Below are 19,916 nucleotides of genomic sequence, written 5' to 3' on the forward strand. Positions count from 1 at the left end.
AAAACTGGTCCAAACCTTCAGTACTGTAGGGCAGAGAGTTAAGGACAGCAACAAAAATGAAGTGACATATTTGTAACATCAGACTGGAGACAAATAGGTGTCCCCTTTTCCCTCCAACACTCTGCCATTAATTAATCAGAGGATTTATTTATAACAAGTTGCGCTAGTACTCGATGGACTCATGAATAATACATAGCACTGCACAGCAGAACAGCAGCAGGTCACAAAAGAAAATATACGCACCCATAGTGCATCTGAGAGTGCATGCACATATTTGATCACTGACGACTGTCATTCAGAGTTCTGTTCAGAGTTTAAAATCACATCACAATTTAGTTTGCTTTCAAGTGAACATGAAACACCTATCACAACGCATTTTACTTACATAATGTGACATGGAACAGGACAATCAACATCCATTGAAAATATTACTGGATTGTGAAAAGTGACTGTTAAATACTGGAATAGAGCCAGGTGGTTGGAAGGGAGATACTGAAAAAACAAGCCAGATTTTCTAATGATAACATCATTAGAAAAAAAAGTTGTTTTAGAAGTGATACATGCACTGAAGATTAAAAATGGGAATTAAGAAAGTGAATAGGGTCAGTGTTTATACCATGTTGACTTTAAGAGATGGAAGATATATGATTTTAATTAAATCTTTATGGTGCTGTGGATGCTTTTTATTTGAAGCATGCCCTCATTGGTTTACAATAAATATATTTTGATACCCAAGTTCCCTAGTTGGGCAGACCATAAACTTTAAACATGGCAGAAGGGAGAACAATTGCCGTGACTGATGTTCTTTTATTTTTTGCAACAGTCTTGTCGTTAAAATTGTGCATAATTACTTGTATGAATAACTATTTGAAGCATGTTGCATGTTTTATAAACAGTGAAATGAGAAGCAATAAATACAAGTATAGATCTCTGCAGGATAGTAATAGTAGTTACCAGATCTGTGGGCGAGGCCATCTACAGAGGGCCGTTTTCCACTGTGTTACTTGTTGTTTTTTTTCCCACCTCACAACGTGGGTAGAATGGGTGTTAATAAATCACATACTAAAAAATTATCCCCTTCACTTAACCAAACCGTAAACCAGTTTGAAAACACCCGAAAATGTAGAAACTCCCCCTTTTGTTCAATAAATACCGTAATTCCTCAAATAAAAGCCTGTAGTTAATTAAACGCCGGGCCTCTGATATTGGCCGGGGGCATGGTCAGCAATAACTAATAAAGGCCGGTTTCAAATTAAGACCGGGCCACTGTAGTTAGATGGACTTTATATAGATGTTTTTCGTGCCTTTATGTGTCCTGTGAGTGGAAATATACTGAATACCAATGGAGGCCTATCTTAAGCCTTTCTCAGCCATCAGTTTTCAACAAAAATATCTTAATTGTCCAACGACATGGTGAGTAATACAAATTATTAAAATTAAAATTATTTCATGAATTACTCACTCTCATGTTGTTGGACACCCATAACACCTTCGTTCATCTTTGGAACACAAATAAAGATATTTTTGTTGAAAGCTGATGGCTGAGAAAGGCTTCAAAAAGGCCTCCATTGGCATTCAGTACATTTCCACTGAACCACTCACAAGACCCATAAAAGGCACTAAAGACGACATTACAAAGTCCATCTCACTACAGTGGCTGTACAATAATTTCACAATGCGACAAAAATAGTTATTGTGTGCACAAAAATCTAAATAACGACTTTATCCACTAAGTTATTGACGTGAATTCGACGCATGCACAAGAATATGATGCAGCTCCGCCGTTCAATACATGACTGTGTCAGAGCAGCTTCACAGTGTCAAACAGGATAATATTGCATCAAATTAGATTTGGCTGTACAGTCGTTCTGGAGAAAACAGTGATGTTATCAGCTTATTTTAATTTATCATATAGCGACAATGTTGGCAGATCCGTATTATAGTTTATAGAATTAATTAAAACCTAAATCATAAATTTTATCTGTATAACTAGTTGAATAACTTTGATCATAATTTTAGTGTCTCCAACTGAGCAAGCCAAGCCAAAGGCGACAGTGGCAAGGAACCAAAACTTCATCAGGACATGATGGAGAAAAATAAACCTTGGGAGAAACCAGACTCAGTCGGGGTGCCAGTTCTCCTCTGGCCTATTAACACATTGTGTATGATTATTATTCTGGCAACGTTACAGGTCAGAAATCATATTAGATCGGAATATTCAAAATTTCAGGGTATCACGGAAGAGACGGGTTTATTAGGATGGTGTGTCGATTACACAAGAGTATGAATACATGACGGGTTTTTTGAGCATGACGTGCCGGTGAGGCAAATTCAGAGGAGACACCAATTGACAAAGTCTCAGCAGACACTCCAGGATGTGTTGGTCATGTCCAGGCGCAGGTCCACCATCCAATCCGGACACGGCCGGGATAAACCTCGGGATAAACAGAGAGACTAACATTAGCGTAGATGCCACTCTTTTTATGATGTAACGAGTACATCAGGTGTTATGGAAAGTGTTCCCGGTTCCGGCTGACCTAGTAAATGCAGCCTAACAATCAGTCAATTGATTTGAATAATGAAAGTTAAAAATGTTCTATGTGTATGCCATAGTAAAGAGATGTGTTTTTAGTCTAGATTTAAACTGACAGAGTGTGTCTGCTTCCCGAACAATGCTAGGAAGACTGTTCCAGAGTTTAGGTGCTAAATAGGAAAAGGATCGACCGCCTGCAGTTGATTTAGATATTCTAGGTATTATCGACTGGCCAGAGTTTTTAGACCGCAATAGACGTGATGGAGTATAATGTGTTAAGAGCTCGCTTAAGTACTGGGGAGCTAAACCATTTAGTGCTTTGTAAGTAATAAGCAAGATTTTAAAATGTATGCAATGTTTAATAGGGAGCCAGTACAGTGTTGACATAACTGGACTAATATGATCATACTTCCTGGTTCTAGTAAGAACTCTAGCTGCTGCGTTTTGGACTAGCTGGAGTTTGTTTATTAAGCGAGCAGGGCAACCACCCAGAAGAGCATTGCAATAATCTAGCCTTGAGCTCATGAACGCATGTACTAACTGTTCAGCATTTTGCATTGAAAGCATGTGCCGTAATTTAGATATATTTTTAAGATGGTAGAATGCGGTTTTGCAGACGCTAGAAATGTGGCTTTCAAATGAAAGATTGGTATCAAAGAGCACTCTGTGGAGCTTTGAACAAAGGAGCTTTTCTGTCCAATAATTAAAAATTCAGTTTTGTCTGAATTAAGTTGCAGGAAATACTATGCATCCAATTTTTTATATCAGCTATGCATTCCGTTAATCTTGTGAATTGGTAGGTTTCGTCAGGGCGTGAGGAAATATAGAGCTGAGTATCGTCAGCATAACAATGAAAACTAACGCCATGCTTCCTAATGATATCTCCCAGTGGTAGCATATACAGGGTGAAAAGCAACGGTCCTAACACTGATCACCGGTTGTTAGGACACCGGTCCTAACAACCTTGCGGTACCCCATACTGAACTTGTGATCGGTGTGACATCTCTTCATTTACTGCTACAAACTGATAACGGTCAGATAAGTACGATTTAAACCATGCCAATGCAGTTCCACTAATGCCAACATAATTTTCGATTCTATTCAGAAGAATATTGTGATCGATAGTATCGAATGCAGCGCTAAGATCGAGTAACACTAACAGAGAGATACAACCACGATCAGATGATAAGAGTAAATCATTTGTAACTCGAATTAGAGCAGTCTCAGTACTATGATACGGTCTAAATCCTGACTGGAAATCCTCACATATACCATTTCTTTCATATAAACATTTTACGTTTTTCAAACAGTCTCAGGCCTCGTCCACACGAAGCCAGTGCTTTCCTAATCCGATCATTTTTTTTCCTCGTTTCAAGAAATATCTGCGTCTACACGGGATTAAGAAAACGGACTAAAAACGATGTACTTTGCATGCCAGGCCAGTGTGTGGCGCTGTAATTCTGCCACAGAAATACACTAAAAACGGAGAAGAAGAGTTGTGGCTAGAAGGGGTATAGCAGTGGTCGGAGGTGAGCCAAAATCTCACAATTAAATAACAATAAATACATTTGCTCCTTAACAGATGTGTTTTATTAATGCCTACACCTACCCCAACCCAAAACATACCCTTACAATAATGCAGATACGGTAATTAAATGACGCAATATTGATGTGCGCATGCCCAGTGCCCGTAGTTGTATCCCTTAAACTCTTCACCGTGCTGAACGTAGTGTGATGACATCACCGTTTCAGAAAATATACGGGTTCGCTGTACACACGAAGATGGAAGATGATCGTTTTCAGATTTACCCACTTTGGGACCCGGTTTCGAAAAATATTGGATTCATGCTTCTAAAACGCCGGATCCGTGTGGACGAAACGCTGATACGGTACAAAATGTATACTTATACAGCGAAATGTGTCTCTGTGTGGACGGGGCCTCAGTGGAGGTTACCGATTAGGCTACAGTAATTCTGACCAAAATTGCTTTGTCGCCTTTCTGGCTGTTGTTGTGAATGGTGATATTTTTGCATGTTTCTTTAAAAAATCAATGATATCCAATAGAATGGTATCGCTTTTATTCGCTATTAATTTAAAACGGTTTATTTAAAGCAATTATTTTTCAAACAGATGGAATTAGAAATACAGAACTGCCCCTAATAAAAGCCTGCTTCAAATAAAAGCCTGTTCTCTTCTTCAGTCCAGGTAAATAAAGGCCCCGGTCTTTATTTGAGGAATTATGGTAGGCAGAAGAAAAACGGGTGTCCTCTATGATTCCTGTTCTTTACAACAACAAAGCACTTGAATGTGACACCTTCCAAAGTGGGAAGTGAGAAATTTCCATAAATCCTTGCCTATGATAACACATGTTTAATACCATATTCATGTATTAACAGTTTATGGTATTTCTATGACCTATTTTAATGATAAAATAACCATTATTAATGTGGAACATCATATACTTGTAGATTACATCTTAATTTTACCTTTTATTTTTAATTGTATATTTTCTATTTGCAGAAGGCAGCAGTTATTAATTGACATATGCTAAAAATGAGTTGATGAGGCACTATAACCAAACATCTTCTCTCCATACATGTGGTAGTCAGGCCCACTTTCTGCATTTTAAAGAGCTGATTCGGATGTCTGAATGAGAGTGGTCAGACTCCGAACAGCATGCAAACTGCGCCCATTATAGATTTTTTTACTGTCTTTGTCATTACCTGGTTTTCATAATTCCTTTAGTGAATTCAGAGCTAGAATGACAAACAGCGTGTGCAAATAAATCAAAACATCAGTGGATGTAATTCATTCACCCATTTAGAATTTCACATCCTTACCCTGTTTCATCCTCCCTCAATCTCTCATATAAATGCAAGAGCTGTCGACTATCCCAGATGGTCTGGGAAGTGTGTTCAGCTTAAGAACAGAGAAAAATACCACAGAGACAGGAACACAACAGACGACATGTCTGTTTTTATCAAACTAACACAGAGTTTACACAACTCCTATTCGCAGCTGAGGAATTCATTTTTGACTGATTCAATTTTGAATTTACACAAGTATTCTCGAATGAGAAGTGATCAAATATAAAGCATCTCCCTCTGTGATTGATCAAATTTTCATTCACAACGAAAATGTACACGAGTTATCTAGTTAAGATGTTCTGATGGGTTTTCTCTTGGCCCTTTGGAGTCAACTTGAAAATGTGACAATAATGAGACCTTCATTTGCATTTGAAATGGTAAATGTGACTGAAACCTGGCCAACAAATACTTAGCTTGGACTGATGTAAATATAATGCCACTCTTTCAACATTGAACAGGCTTATGTAATACACCAGACCGGCCAAATGAAAAGCAGACTATTGCATTTCAAAGAGCCTCAGGAGCAGAATGTACAAATCAGTCATCTGAGGATAAAACCAAGAAAACCATAATGGATCTTTACAGCTGCATCCTGGATGCCTGGTCCTTTAAAGTTAGCATGAAATAAAAACTGCCCCAGGTCTGTTCCCACCTTGAATTAGATGCTTATAGCAATCAAATCCAAAGTGGTCAGCCTAGATGCATTGATTCCACTCTTCTGTGACCATTTTCAATTCATTTAATTGAGACATTCCCCTCTTATTTCATCACACCCAACATCATTTTCTCAGGAAACCAAATTAATCGGCTTACGAGCAAATGAGAAAAGAAGTGAATGAATAGATATTTTTTCTCCATCATGCCCTGATGGAGTTCCTTGCTACTGTCGCCTTTGGCTTGGCTTGTTCAGTTGAGGACACTAAAATATCGACTAAATACCCAAATAAAAATAATTACTAAATTAACTGTATCAACTATATTACTGATCTGCCCACATTGTCACTATATGATAAATTGAAGTGAGCTGATAACGTCACCATTTTTTCTAGGACGACTGTACAGCCAAATCAAATGTTGCAATATTTTCCTGTTTGACACTGTGAAGCTGCTTTGAAACTATCGTCATTGTAAAAGTGTTATATAAATAAAGTTGACTTGACTTGATAAAGGAGCACAACTGTGTTTATTATCACAATCCATGCATTTTGGTACAACGCAACAAAGTTCAATCCCATGACTTAGTGCACTCCCTCAAAACACATCTAACAACAATCACATGCTAGTCGACTAGCCATTTAGGATGTGTGGTCACATGCATTTTTGACTACCTTTGTATGTGGTTTTGATGATACGATCACAAAAACATTTCCACCTATATGACCACTTGTGATCAGATCACAAAAAAAACTCTGAGAATAATTCATTGCTGCACATTATTCCAAAGAATAAAGGTTTTTTTATTATTATTATTGAATATGCCCTTTCACTAAGAAATAATTATGCCAGATTATTGAAGTAAAATTGGATTTAAACATTTCACATTGATCTTAAACAGTCACATATAGATATCCCTCTTTCATTTTGATAAGGGAGTTTAAAAAAAGTCTTGGAACTTACAGGGAAGTAGAGAAGTACAGATCCTGAAAGTATCGCTTCAATAAGTATAAGTCCAGATGCTCGGATTCTCTGAAAAACAAGAAAGAGTGAGAGAAGTAATAGGAGAGAACAAATAAACTATGACATTTTGAAAAGCAGTATTTGCCCTTCAGACCAATAAACCAGGCCAAGCAGAAATCAAGCTCTAGTTTTTTTCTTTGGTTCAGGTAACTCTAGCAGAATAGAGTACAAAGCCTTTTCAGATGAGCTGTAAGCGTACTTACCTTGTTGCGACGAAATTGGTAGACCACCACCATGCTGATGAAGTCCAAGAGCATACAGAACCCCTGAAAGGAGACCATGGCAAGACGGAGGACACTGTCATCCTGAGCCAAGCACGGTGTGTCATCCCTGCAGAACTGACAGCCTTCTCGGCAGGGCAAACACCTCCCGGACAATTCCCAGGATTCATCTGAGTATTTTTCCTGGTCTGATTCTAACAACAGATGGACGACAAGGAACGATACTCTGACATATCTGTTGCTTTGTGTACTTTTCTCAGTGTAGTTTACTAGAGCCACTAGATGGTGCTACTCCATGTAGGTTTTTGATTTTGTTTAGCGAGTAACCTCTGACCTTAATAGCAGCCATCTTGTTTTCACTCTGTTGATGCTAATTCTCTTGTTTTCACTCAGTTGATGCTAATTCTCAACCAGTTAAAGCCATAGATATCCATAATAAATGTCTCGTGCATGCTGTTGGCCAATGGAGGTCACCGTCCGCAACTGGCGGCCATCTTGTCACAGGCAGCTCGCTCACTCAAACAGTGTGTTTTAATGGTGCATGTACTTTAAATAACCATAACTTTCTAGAATTTTAACCGATTTTCAAACTGTTTCGTTTGTTATAAACGTCAGAGATGTAGTTATGACACTACATACTAATGAATAATTATAACCATGGACTTCAATATGAAAGTAACATTGAACAGAACAGATAGGTGCAATGAATATACACACACAAGGTATTTATGTTAAATCAATATATAGGCTATTAAAACTGTGTAAAATATTATATATATATATATATATATATATATATATATATATATATATATATATATATATATATATATATATAACAGCACTGATTTTTTTCCATATACACACACACACACACACTTTATAATAAGAATATCACTATTATAATAAAATAATTTGTATTTAAAAAAAGTAAATAAACAAAAAAAGAACATGCAAACTAAGTTTATTTTAACTTCAAAAACGCAATTTACGATTTTCCCCCCTACATTGCACTGTGCCTACTTCAGAGATCACTTTTCCCACCTATTTTTACATACCATCAAATGCCTTACCTCTTTAGAAAGCTGAGACCCTGTAGTTTCTTAGGAAACGAGCAGAATAATTGTGTGAAGTACTGGCACAGAGTTAGAGTGGCTAGAATATAGTTTTTTTTTTTACACAAGCTGCACGATAAAGTAGTTTATCGAAACGAAAAGCTGCAATTTCAGCGTGTTAAAGCATCCAGATTTGTATTCATGTTAATAACGTTTGTAAGAAACCAAACCATTTGTAAATCCGTCAAGATTTCAGCGAGATAAATGTATTTATGTTCGTACAGATCAATTACCTTACATCAGGATCTACAGAGCCCGACAGAAAGCTTGCCTGTGACAAGATGGCCGACGGTGATGACGATAGTGACTCCGCCGTATCTAGTCTTTATTATGGATATCTATGGTTAAAGCAGCTATCGCCAATCTATTCATCATCTTCATGATCCTTTATAGAAGCTTTGTCTGTAAGTATTAATGTGTTTACAACAAGCTTGTTTTCATTTTTTATTTGGATTTGGTGACATTATTTTGGGATAAATTTAGTGTTTGAGAGATTATTTTCAGTATGATATTACTTGATGGATCTAGATTATTGTTGTGTATATTCAGTTATTCCTTAAGCGACATTTATTGAATGTGCAGACTTTAGAAACGTTTCCCTCCCTTTTTCTGTATTTCAGTTTTACTCTGTTCCACCTTTATTTGAAATGGTGGTGCTAATAAATCCATGCTTCAGTTCAACTTTCTTATGGAAGGAGTTATCTGTCTGCCTAGCAGAAGAAGGGGAAATCTTTTAGGAAGTCAGAATAATGCATTGCCATTTTATATAACAATGTGACTATGACTGAAGGATTCAAACCATGTAGTGTTAATGCAAATCTCATCATATGTTACCAACATGAGACTTCATTTGACCCAGGAGAAATAAAGTGTTGTTGACATACAGAAGAAAAAAATATAGAGCTAAAAAATGAACATGGACAGCAAAGCTCAGATTTGCCCATTTCACTGTGATTTCTCGACTGCTTCAAATGCTGCCCTAACAAAATACAGATTTGTGCACTTTTTACTGTACCAGTTTTTTTTTTAATTATTATTATTGGCCTTTAGTTTGAAATTAGCTTTACTGTATGGTTTAAAACTAAGCGTTACCTTGGTTACCAAGGCATTGACCAAGCTCTTTGATCTAATGGTGTTGTTGAGTGCTCCAAATGCAAATGGTATCTCTATACTTTTTTCGAAAGTAATTGCAAGGTTAACAAAAAATGCATGCATGGATGAATTGTTTTAAGATTTTAAAAAATGCATTTAAAAATAGATGATGAGTATTTCATGCCAATTTTATATTCATATTGACTTTTAATTGGAGACTTTGGTATCTTGGCAAATCTAAGCACATTTTGAGACAGAAGCTATGTTTCCTTCCATCTATTTTGGAATGTTTGATAAAAAATAACCGGATTGAAATGTCAAAATGCGCATACATTCTAAAAATGTGGATATATGCGCACTTTGAGGCAGATTATTTTCTTATCCGATAAAAGGATTTTTGTTGAGATGTCTGTGAGATCTACAGAGGTATTGTCCTCTGAATTAGGTAGATGTGAGTTAAATGGAAAACTTACTGTTTAGAAGAATCAATCAAGATATTTCAAATCATCTTTATGGGCTTATTGATCCATAAGTAATGTGTTAATGAAGTTAATGTGCTGAAGAACACTACTGCTGACCTAAAGTTGCTTCTACTTGAGTGGAGGAACCTTCTTAATCTGGTTCTGTATGAAATGGTTTCTCCTCAGGGAGGGAAGTAAAGTTAAAGCAGACATAAAAGCACGATATTAATCTAATAACACAGAGCACACACACAATCACAGAGAACAAATACAGACTATAAGTGCAGAGGACAATTTAGAATCCCTTGCAAGGCAACACAACAACATTCACTAACCTCAGATTGGATGATTTTCAAAGAGTCCCAAGCTTTTTAAAATATGTAAAAGCCTTGGTTTATGAAATATGGAGTAAGGTAAATGCGTGTATCTGCCACGTGTTTTGACAGAACCGCTGCTTTTTGTAATTTGTCCATATTTGCTTATATAATTAGCCAATACTGTCTATAATTTATTTAAAAGTAGTGGAGACTCATTTCAATGGCACTAGTTTTGCATAAATTATTATGCAAGTGTGAGTGAGACGAATATTGCTCTTAACGACTAGGACTCTCCACATGAAATAAAAATAAACTCCGTCTTTGGGGTTTTCGTGCCTAGCTCGAGATCATGAATTATCTGGTGGAAGGAAGTAACTCTATGTTTGTGTATCTGTTTCTGTTTCTGTCAGAAAGAAACATTCAGTTCAGACTAGTTTTGTTCAAACATTTTCTACTCTTTTATTGTTGACAGATAACTGGTAAAAAATGATCTCTTTGATTTGCAGTGAAGGATTAACCCAAGCCATATCTACAGTTCATATTCAACAGTTTTTTGGGTAACACTTTATAATAACGTTCAGTTGTAAGTCATTTATAAGTGTTTTTTAAAAGATGAAGTAATCATTTACAAAACATTCATAAATGATTATCAAGTGATATACTAACATTTTATTTTGTGTATGTTTTGTAAATTCCGTTACAAGTCATTTACAAGTGATTAGTAAATGATTAACTAATCATTTATGAATGCATAGTCATGTTTCATAAATGATAAGTTAATCATTTACTAATCACTTGTATGAGTGATATGTTCATTATTTTATGTATGTTTTGTTGACTCAGTTATGAGTAATTTACAATTGATTATTAATGATGAATTAATCATTTACAAAACATGTCTATTTTTTCATGTTATTAATGTTAATAAATTGTTACTTTTTGTATGTTTTGTAGATTGTTATATACATTAATAAGTTATTAGATAATGATAAACTAATCAATTACAAATCATGACTATACATTCATAAATGATTAAGTAATATGCTAACGATTTACAAATCTGTGATAAGTTATCTCTAAAAAAAACCTATAAAATAATCAAACAGATCCTTAGTAAATGGTTAAGTTACTAGTTAATATATTATTAATCACTGAAATGTCAGTGTACCATTATCTCAATAAATTGTTAATAATGAACAAATGATGATCAAACCATTAGAAAAATTATGAGTATATAATGTATTGATGCATATCCCAATGCGCCAGATCAAGACGCATTTGATTATTTGCATTTGTAAAAGTAGACATGATTTTATAAATATTTATAGGCTACTTTTATATTTTGGAGCAACTAAGCCAAATCCTACCCTAAACCTATCCCCTTCTCAACAATATAAAACAAATAACAGGCAAATAAATGTAGAAGTCACAGGTATATATTGCAAAAACAGTATAAAAGTATTAGCTCATGTTGCATTCAACGTTTTCTAAAGTCATACGATATCTTCATGTAAAGAACAGAGTTGATCTTAATGTTTTAATCATTGAAATTATGATCCTTTTATGAACGCATATTTCTCATATTTTTCATTCAAATGACACACCCGACTCTTTAGCATGATGCAGTCGGCCACATGACACACGAGAGCCAATGGCATTTTACAATCACAGCTGACGTAATTACGCACAAGACACACGACAGCCAATGCTGTCAAAGCTGATGTGACGTTTCTTCCGGGCTGCAAATTTTGACATGTGTAAATCATCGGAGGGTGTGAGGGTATAGACAGTTGTCTTCTCTAAAACAGTCTTTACCATGAATCTGATGTGAGCTTATAGTTGTTTTAACAGACCAGCTTACAACTTTAAGGATGCATTAATACATTATATATTCATAATGCTTTGATCATTTGTTCATGATTAACAATTGTTTATTAAGATAATGGTACACTGACATTTCAGTGATTAATAATATATTATATACTCAATAACCATTTACTAAGGATCTGTTTGATTATTTTATGATATGCTTTTTTTAAAGATAACTTACGACAGATTTGCAAATTAGAATACTACTTAATCATTTATGAACGTATAGTCATGATTTGTAAATTATTAGTTTATCATTATCTAATAACTTATAAAAATAATTTATAACTGAATCTACAAAACATACAAAAAAGTAACAGTTTATTAACATTCATAAAATGCAAAGTCATGTTTTGTAAATTATTAGTTAATCATTAACTTATCAATTGTAAATTACTTAACTGAATCTAATAAATATATGTAAAATTATTAACATATCACTCATTAATAATTTATGAATGCATAGTCATGTTTCATAAATTATTAGTTAATCATTTACTAATCACTTGTAAATGACTTGAACAGAATCATCAGAATCAGAATCAAAACATACATAAAATGTTAGCATTTCACTTGATAATCATTTATGAATGTTTTGTTTTGAATGTTTATGAATGAATTTATGAATGTTTTGAACACATTTGATTACTTCATCATTAACTAACCACTTATAAATGACTTACAATTGAACATTATTATAAAGTGTTACTGTTTTTTTGTTATCAATAAGTATGATTAATTATCAAAATACTGTAAGAGATTAAAGAAGGTTCCTACAGTTCACCTAAAAAACAAGTCATATAATAAATCTAAAGTCTCGTCATTTCAGGTTTGTACTTACTTGAGAAGCCATTAAGCGCCACTCGGCTTGGGTGGTAGAAACCTCTCTTGCATTGGCACTTGTACTTATCCAGCACAAATCCATGGCCCTCAATCGGTTCACACTGGGGGATAAAGAGAGTTAGTTTTTAGAACTGACTTTTTATGACTTTAGCTTATTTGCCGTATCCCCCAGAGTTAGATAAGTCCATTCTCACCATTCTAATCTCTGTGCGTGCCATAACTCTGTCTAAAGCACCCACCGCTAGCCTAGCTTAGCACAAAGACTGGAGGTAAACAGCTCCATCTAGCCACTCCTCAATAAGTGACAAAATAATGTCAACTTTTTCCTATTTTCATGTTGTGATGTGTATAAGTCTGATGGAAAATAAAAGTTGTGATTTTCTAGACCGATATGACTAGGAACTACAATCTCATTCCTGCATAATAATGTAATAACTTGGCATAATAAAGGGAACTTTGCTGGCGTACCATGGTTGCAGCGGTGCAATGATTTTACGCAGTGCCTGAAAATACACTTCACAACATGTAAATAGGAAAATGTTGGCGTTATTTTGTCACTTATTGAGCAGTAGACTAGATGGAGCTGTTTACCTCCAGTCTTTGTGCTAAGCTAGGCTAGCAGTGGGTGCTTCAGACAGAGTTATGGCACACGGAGAAGAGAATTGTATGGATAGACTTATCTAACTCCGGGCGATACGGTCAATAAGCTAAAGTCCCAAAAATTCTGCATGTTGCTTTAAAATTACTGTAACAGAAGACAAAATTCATGTTAATATTTAACCCTGGGTCATAAGATATAAGCTTTAAAGGGGTGATGAATTGAGAAATCAACTTTCCCTTGAGCTTTTGATATATAAAAGTTCATGGTAATATAGGAATATTCTCTAAGTTTCAGAGCTAAAAACTTCCTTGTTAGTCAAAGAAAAGCTTTTATAGACACCAGGCTCAGCAAACGGTCCAGTGCTTCATTCTTACATCATAGCACTATATGAAATGCACCTCTACAGCGCGTCTAATCCAGTAGCCCCGCCCACTGACTCATGGAGGTGATTGGTTCACACTGGCCAACAACAATAAACATGCCGAGGAAGATAGCAAGATATTTCGCTATTCCTGGTTGTGGAAGAACACAGTCGTTGCATAAGCTTCCTTCCGGTTCTAATATGAGGAATGTGTGGTTGAACTTTATTTTTAATGAAGTTCAAGCTCACGTGGGAAAGACATGTTCACTTCATTTCACTGCGGAATCGTTTGTAAACAAATCTCTGGTCGATGCTGGATTTGGATTCGACAGGAATGGTGCAACACACTTATGTGAGTAAAAGGTGTTTTTATATGTAATAGTATTGCATTGTTATAGATCGTTTTGCTTGTGTGTACGTGTCTAACAGAACATACCTTTAGCATGCTGGATTCAATGGGCACATATGTGCCAGGGCTTGCAAAGCCCAGCAGGCAGATGAATCTCATAATATTCTGTTCTTGATCTGTGCTGTTGTCTCATAATATTCTGTTCTTGATCTGTGCTGTTGTCTCGATTTGACATTTCAAGGGCAGTATGCAAGTGCACGTGTGTGCGGGCGCGATTCACACATATATCAACTGATTGTGCGGGCTGTGTTATATAAAAATAATAGTCCAATCAATCACGGGTGGATGAGATATAAATTTTGTTTGTTTGATAAAGACGTTTAAGAGCCCTGTGATCGAGAAAATCATTCTGGTTGCCACTTTTGAAACAATCTCTTCTCTCCCTCATGTGAACTGACAGGAGAGCTTAAGCTCATTAAATATGCAAATCTTATCCAATCCTAGCCATGGGCATTACCTTCCAAGTCTCCAGTGCGGCACGCCCATCAAAACCCAGCATTTTGGAAAAAGCCTCAAAACCAGTGTAGAAAATAGCCAAATTACTTATTGGTTATGATGTTTTTGACTGTAAAATCAAACGAACATCATTAGTTGCCCTCAGACAACAGTATTAAAAAAAGCCAGTTCATGACACCTTTAAGTCCTATAGCTGTGGTACCTTTTTCGTCATTTAAAGTGCTTAAATCTTAACTGATAGTAGAGATGATTTATATTTGTTCAGTACAGTCACAGTATGAGCAAGGAACTTCCTGAGGAAATCGTCTCTGTTAATAGACCATCTGTGACAGTGGTGTCACAGTCATTTATCACATTTTCAAATGTGAAAATGACAGTTTTATGAGTTATGACAGTCGATATATGTGCAGCGATTTATTTTTACTCACATTCTGGCAACATTACGGTAGCCAACATGGGCATATAAACTGATGGGCTCACAGCTGCTTGCTCCTCAAAATGCCCTTTGAAATGACTGCCAAGCTTGAAATATAAACTGTTTACATATAGAACGATACATTTTGTTCAAAGATTTCACACTGTTGTAATGTCAAGTATAAAGGAGACTTGCCAACAAACTCTAGTCTACTGTATTCAAGAAAGTTTTACTGTGAACTAGGCCTGGAAAAAAGTCACACCAAGTTCACAAGGCTCTATAAATAATCCATAAGCACCATGAAGCCCAGATGAAACAGTGAAGTGAGAGTCTCAGGTGTCAGATAAATGTTTGTGTTAAATTAGTCATTTTGTCACCTTTGTTTCAGCATGAACGATTCAATGTGAGTCATACTGGAGGTAATTACCTCCCATTTAGATTTATACGTTTTAGCTTTGGTTTACTAACAGAGTAAAGTCTTTGGGAAGAAAATAGTGTGTCAAGTGCTGAATGTTTTATGCAATATTCAATCAAATTTATTTCATGTGCTATTTTTTCAAAATAACAGCACCGAGCAAATTCCAAGGTAAATGTGCTTGATTGTCATGAAAATAATGTCATGAAGAGAAAAAATCCTAAAAGGTTCTGTGATTTGATGGTTTGTTCTTGTAAGATTTACCCTTGTCTCAGTCTCAGACATCACGTCATGCCCATAGACCGTTGGCTGTGCTTCTGAGACACACAAAATGGGAAACAATTTGGTAGTTTCAAAGTCAACATTGGATTGGTTGAATTCTACAGAATTTCCGGGAAACGTGTGCAGCATACTTTAATGGTCCGTCTAGAAAAAAAAGTCGTTGTGATGCCAAAACCCCCTTATGGAAAAAGAAAGCTGTCATGTTTACAACTGTGACAATGAGTGCTTATCATGATCGCCTAAACACTGTATTTTAAAAAGTATGTGAAGTTCACAGTAGCGATGGGCTATATCTTATCGTTTTCGATATACCGGTAAAAATTCTCCCCACAATAAGAATTGGTCTTCTTGTTATAATAACAATAAAGCCTAGTTGATGGCGCTATCCGAAGGAGTTTAAGAGGAGCTACCTCTACAATCTGAAACCTGTACACACATATACTTTCACTCGCTGGGCGCTTGAACTGAGCTACTGAGAGATTTGCTCTTTGTCAGGCGATCTGTAAAGTGCACTATTTTATGTATTTGATGCAAAGTATCAGAAGAATCTCATCTAGTATTCCCAATGCCGTTACTTCCGTCGAAGAAGGTCAAAAACCTGGAGCGATCATAGATCTATGTATAGAGCCTTGTTAGTGCCCGGTCGAATGAGGAATCTATGTAAATGTATGACCTGTTCTGACCTAACTTGCCGGAAGTAATGGCATTGGGAATACTATGGGATTCATCTGATATGAGGGGGAAAAAACATACTGTTTGGTTTCTCGCAGAAACCGATAGTTTCGTGTCTTAAGAGATAAATGTGTTGCCATGAGTCACCGGGTTTAATATGGATTTGTATGTCTGTGTGTTTTTTACTCTCATAGTGGCTCTCATAGAAAAACACCCCATTGACATGCATTATTCAAGTAACGGTTAGAGTTAAAAATCTTAATTTGTGTTCTACTGAAGAAACAAAGACACCTACATCTTGGATGCCATGGGGGTAAGCAGATAAACATCACATTTTCTTTTTTGGGTGAACTATCCTTTTTATAATCATAAACCCAGCAGCTCATCAATCCTAAGTGTGGTTTTTATTGTAATTAGTAGTAGAAATATTATCTTATCAGTATTATTGTTCGTTTTTATTTTTTATTTTTATTTTATTTTACAGAAATACTGAATGACCAACAATGTCTTAAGCACCACCACCAGTCCTAAGTTAAAATGACACAAATGCATTGGCTTCATTAGTAGATAATTCGAAAATATTAGTTCAAATTACTTGAATGATATCATTAAATCATAATTTGCCTTTTTTTTTTGTAATATGAAGACATGGTTGGGATAATTACTTTTGTTGTTTGCACTAGTTCTGCCACTGTTTGCTCCATGAAAATATAAAATCAGAATCTGTGTTTACATTTCAAACTTGATTTTAATTATTATTGTTTGTATTGTGATGTTTTTTTGCACAGTTGAACAGCTTAAACATTACCTGCACTTTAACAGTAAAGATTATCTGCAACTTTTACATTTCTGAAAAGGCTGGTGTTTGGATATTTACTTTTTTGCATTATTATTCCATGAAATGTTTGTTATAGGAGCCTATTTGATGATGGGTATGTTTTACTTCAGATCACTGTTTGTGTTTCTGAGGCTCTCAAGAATGCATGCAGCTCTCACTTGTAGCCATAAACATGGGCAATGGTGCTAAATTTATATCGCCATTGATATCGTTATCGCAATAAATACCAGAAAAATCGTGATATATTTTTCAGTCCATATCACTCATCCCAGTTCACAGCTCCATTGTTGCGTCACTGTTGCAGTAAACTTGCACGACGTTCTTGAATGAATTGCATGCGGGCCTGGTATTGTGGGAACACTGATTTTAGATTTTGGCATTGAACAAAACGAACTGTGATTGGTTGCTTTACAAGTCTGTCAGACGTCCTTTTGGGCAAACTATAATGCCATTTACGAGAGGGTAATACTTTGGATTGTATGTTGATTTATACACACATGTGGTTCAATAGCTCTATCCTAGGCAACTGAACAGGTTTTTAAGTAAATTAGCTGTTTTCCTCTGAGCATGATTTCTATATGAATATGATTTAATAATGCAAGCTTTGCTGCTTTGCAGTGCAGATAAATGTGGGCGACCTGAGACATTTTAAAATATGACTACATGCTTTCGAAATCTTCAGGAAGAGCAGAGTGTCAGCATCAGCAGTTAGAAGATCATTCTGTCACTGAAGGACTGCCGACATAACACGCCTGCTATAGGATATATTTGGATTTGTATGTGAATGCATGACAGCTCACCATCAGTTCACTTCATCCAGCATTGCTGTGATGAGTTTCGGTGTTTCTCAGCCACCCATTAACTACTTCTCATGACATATCAGCTTTTTATGAGCATTGGCTTTAGAATCAGTGGTCTAACATAGTAATTCTAAACCTTTTTGACTCCAAGGCCTCCCACTGTCCACAACAATATTTGAGACAGAATTTTTAAAAGCTGAATGTTCTCACTCTTTTTAACCAAAGAATCCAGTTGTTCATTATTTGCTGAATAAGGATTAACACCTAAACGAATCCCTCAGATCTGTACTGACCTTTACTGACTTTTTTTAACCGTAGACATCAACCTTTCTAGTATTCCTCAATCAATTAATTAGATAAAAACATTTATACAATTATAAAAGAGTGCCTGTTTTCCCATTATTGTTTTGTTAATTGTATAGGGTCGCTAACAACCCTAGAAACCTGGTCTTACAGAATTCCATGAAATCAACACGGTCCCTTAACTCAAAAATCCGTGGTAGATTCACAGAATTGCCGAAAATTCCGTGACCGGTCCACGGAAGTGATGCCTATGTAAGTCAATGACAGGAAGCATCCGTGGTCCACACACGGATTCCCAACACACACTTATTTATTTACATTTGTAAAAGTAGACATGATTTTATGAATATTTATAGCCTACTTTTATATTTCGGAGCAACTAACTAAACTCCTACCCTAAACTTACCCACTTATCAACAATATAAAACACATGACAGGCAAATAAATGTACAGTCACAGTTATTTATTGTAAAAACGGACCAGAAACAGTATAGAAGTATTAGCTCATGTTGCATTCCAAGTCTTCTGAAGTCATACGATATCTTCATGTGAAGAACAGAGTTGATCTTAATGTTTTAATCGCTGAAATGATGATCGCACTCAACACACGCACTGGTTCATATTTCTCATTTAAAGGATATAGATGACTCTTCAGCATGACGCAATCGGTCACGAAACACACGAGCGCCAATGGCCTTTTAAAATCAAAGCAATGACCAATGCTGTCAAAGCTGATGTGACGTTTCTTTCGGTGGCAATATTTGAAATGTATTAATATTCGGCGGATGGACTCGACGTTCGTTTTTGGGGATTTTCTTCACACAAATAAATCATTTGGCCTCGGAACACTTGGAATATTTGTAGTTTCTGAATAAATTGTGCCTGCAGTATCTGTGTATCTGCCTGTTATATCCTGTTTTTTATAATACACAAATGGGTAGGTTTAGGGAAGGGATTGAGTTAAGTGTTCAAAACGTGTCTGAATAAAAAGAAAATAAAAGTAAATACAATTATGCTGACTGAATCAAAATGACGAATATAAGGTGTTGGAACAGGGAATCAGTGTGTGGACCACGGATGCTGCCTGTCATTGATATACATAGGCATCACTTCCGTGAACCCATCACGGATTTTTCGGCGATTCCGTGAAACTACCACAGATTTTTGAGTTAAGGGTCCGTGTACATTTCACGGAAACCTGTGAGATCAGGTTGAACCTAGGTGGGCAACTGCATGTATATTTTTTCTGCACAACAATAATTGAATATTTGATGACTTAAGTGAAATTAGGCTTTATACTATAAGGTGGCAATTTCTGATACACAATGATGAAGTGAAATTTAATTCATAGTTACCGCAGGCAGAAAAC

General features: G+C 35.9%; 1 protein-coding gene across 1 annotated transcript in view; it reads right to left on the bottom strand.

Annotated features, from left to right (window-relative positions):
- gpr158b (G protein-coupled receptor 158b) overlaps window positions 1–19,916 on the bottom strand; it is a 92,689-nt gene that overhangs the window by 46,704 nt on the left and 26,069 nt on the right. Inside the window, exons 3-5 of the mRNA XM_067454129.1 lie at window positions 12,994–13,096; window positions 7,281–7,492; window positions 7,018–7,086 (exon numbers count right to left, since the gene is read on the bottom strand). Coding sequence (XP_067310230.1) covers window positions 7,018–7,086; window positions 7,281–7,492; window positions 12,994–13,096 — 384 coding nt within the window. The remainder of the gene's footprint in view (window positions 1–7,017; window positions 7,087–7,280; window positions 7,493–12,993; window positions 13,097–19,916) is intronic.

The sequence above is a fragment of the Pseudorasbora parva genome, chromosome 9, assembly GCF_024679245.1.
Source record: "Pseudorasbora parva isolate DD20220531a chromosome 9, ASM2467924v1, whole genome shotgun sequence".
Lineage (NCBI taxonomy): Eukaryota > Metazoa > Chordata > Actinopteri > Cypriniformes > Gobionidae > Pseudorasbora > Pseudorasbora parva.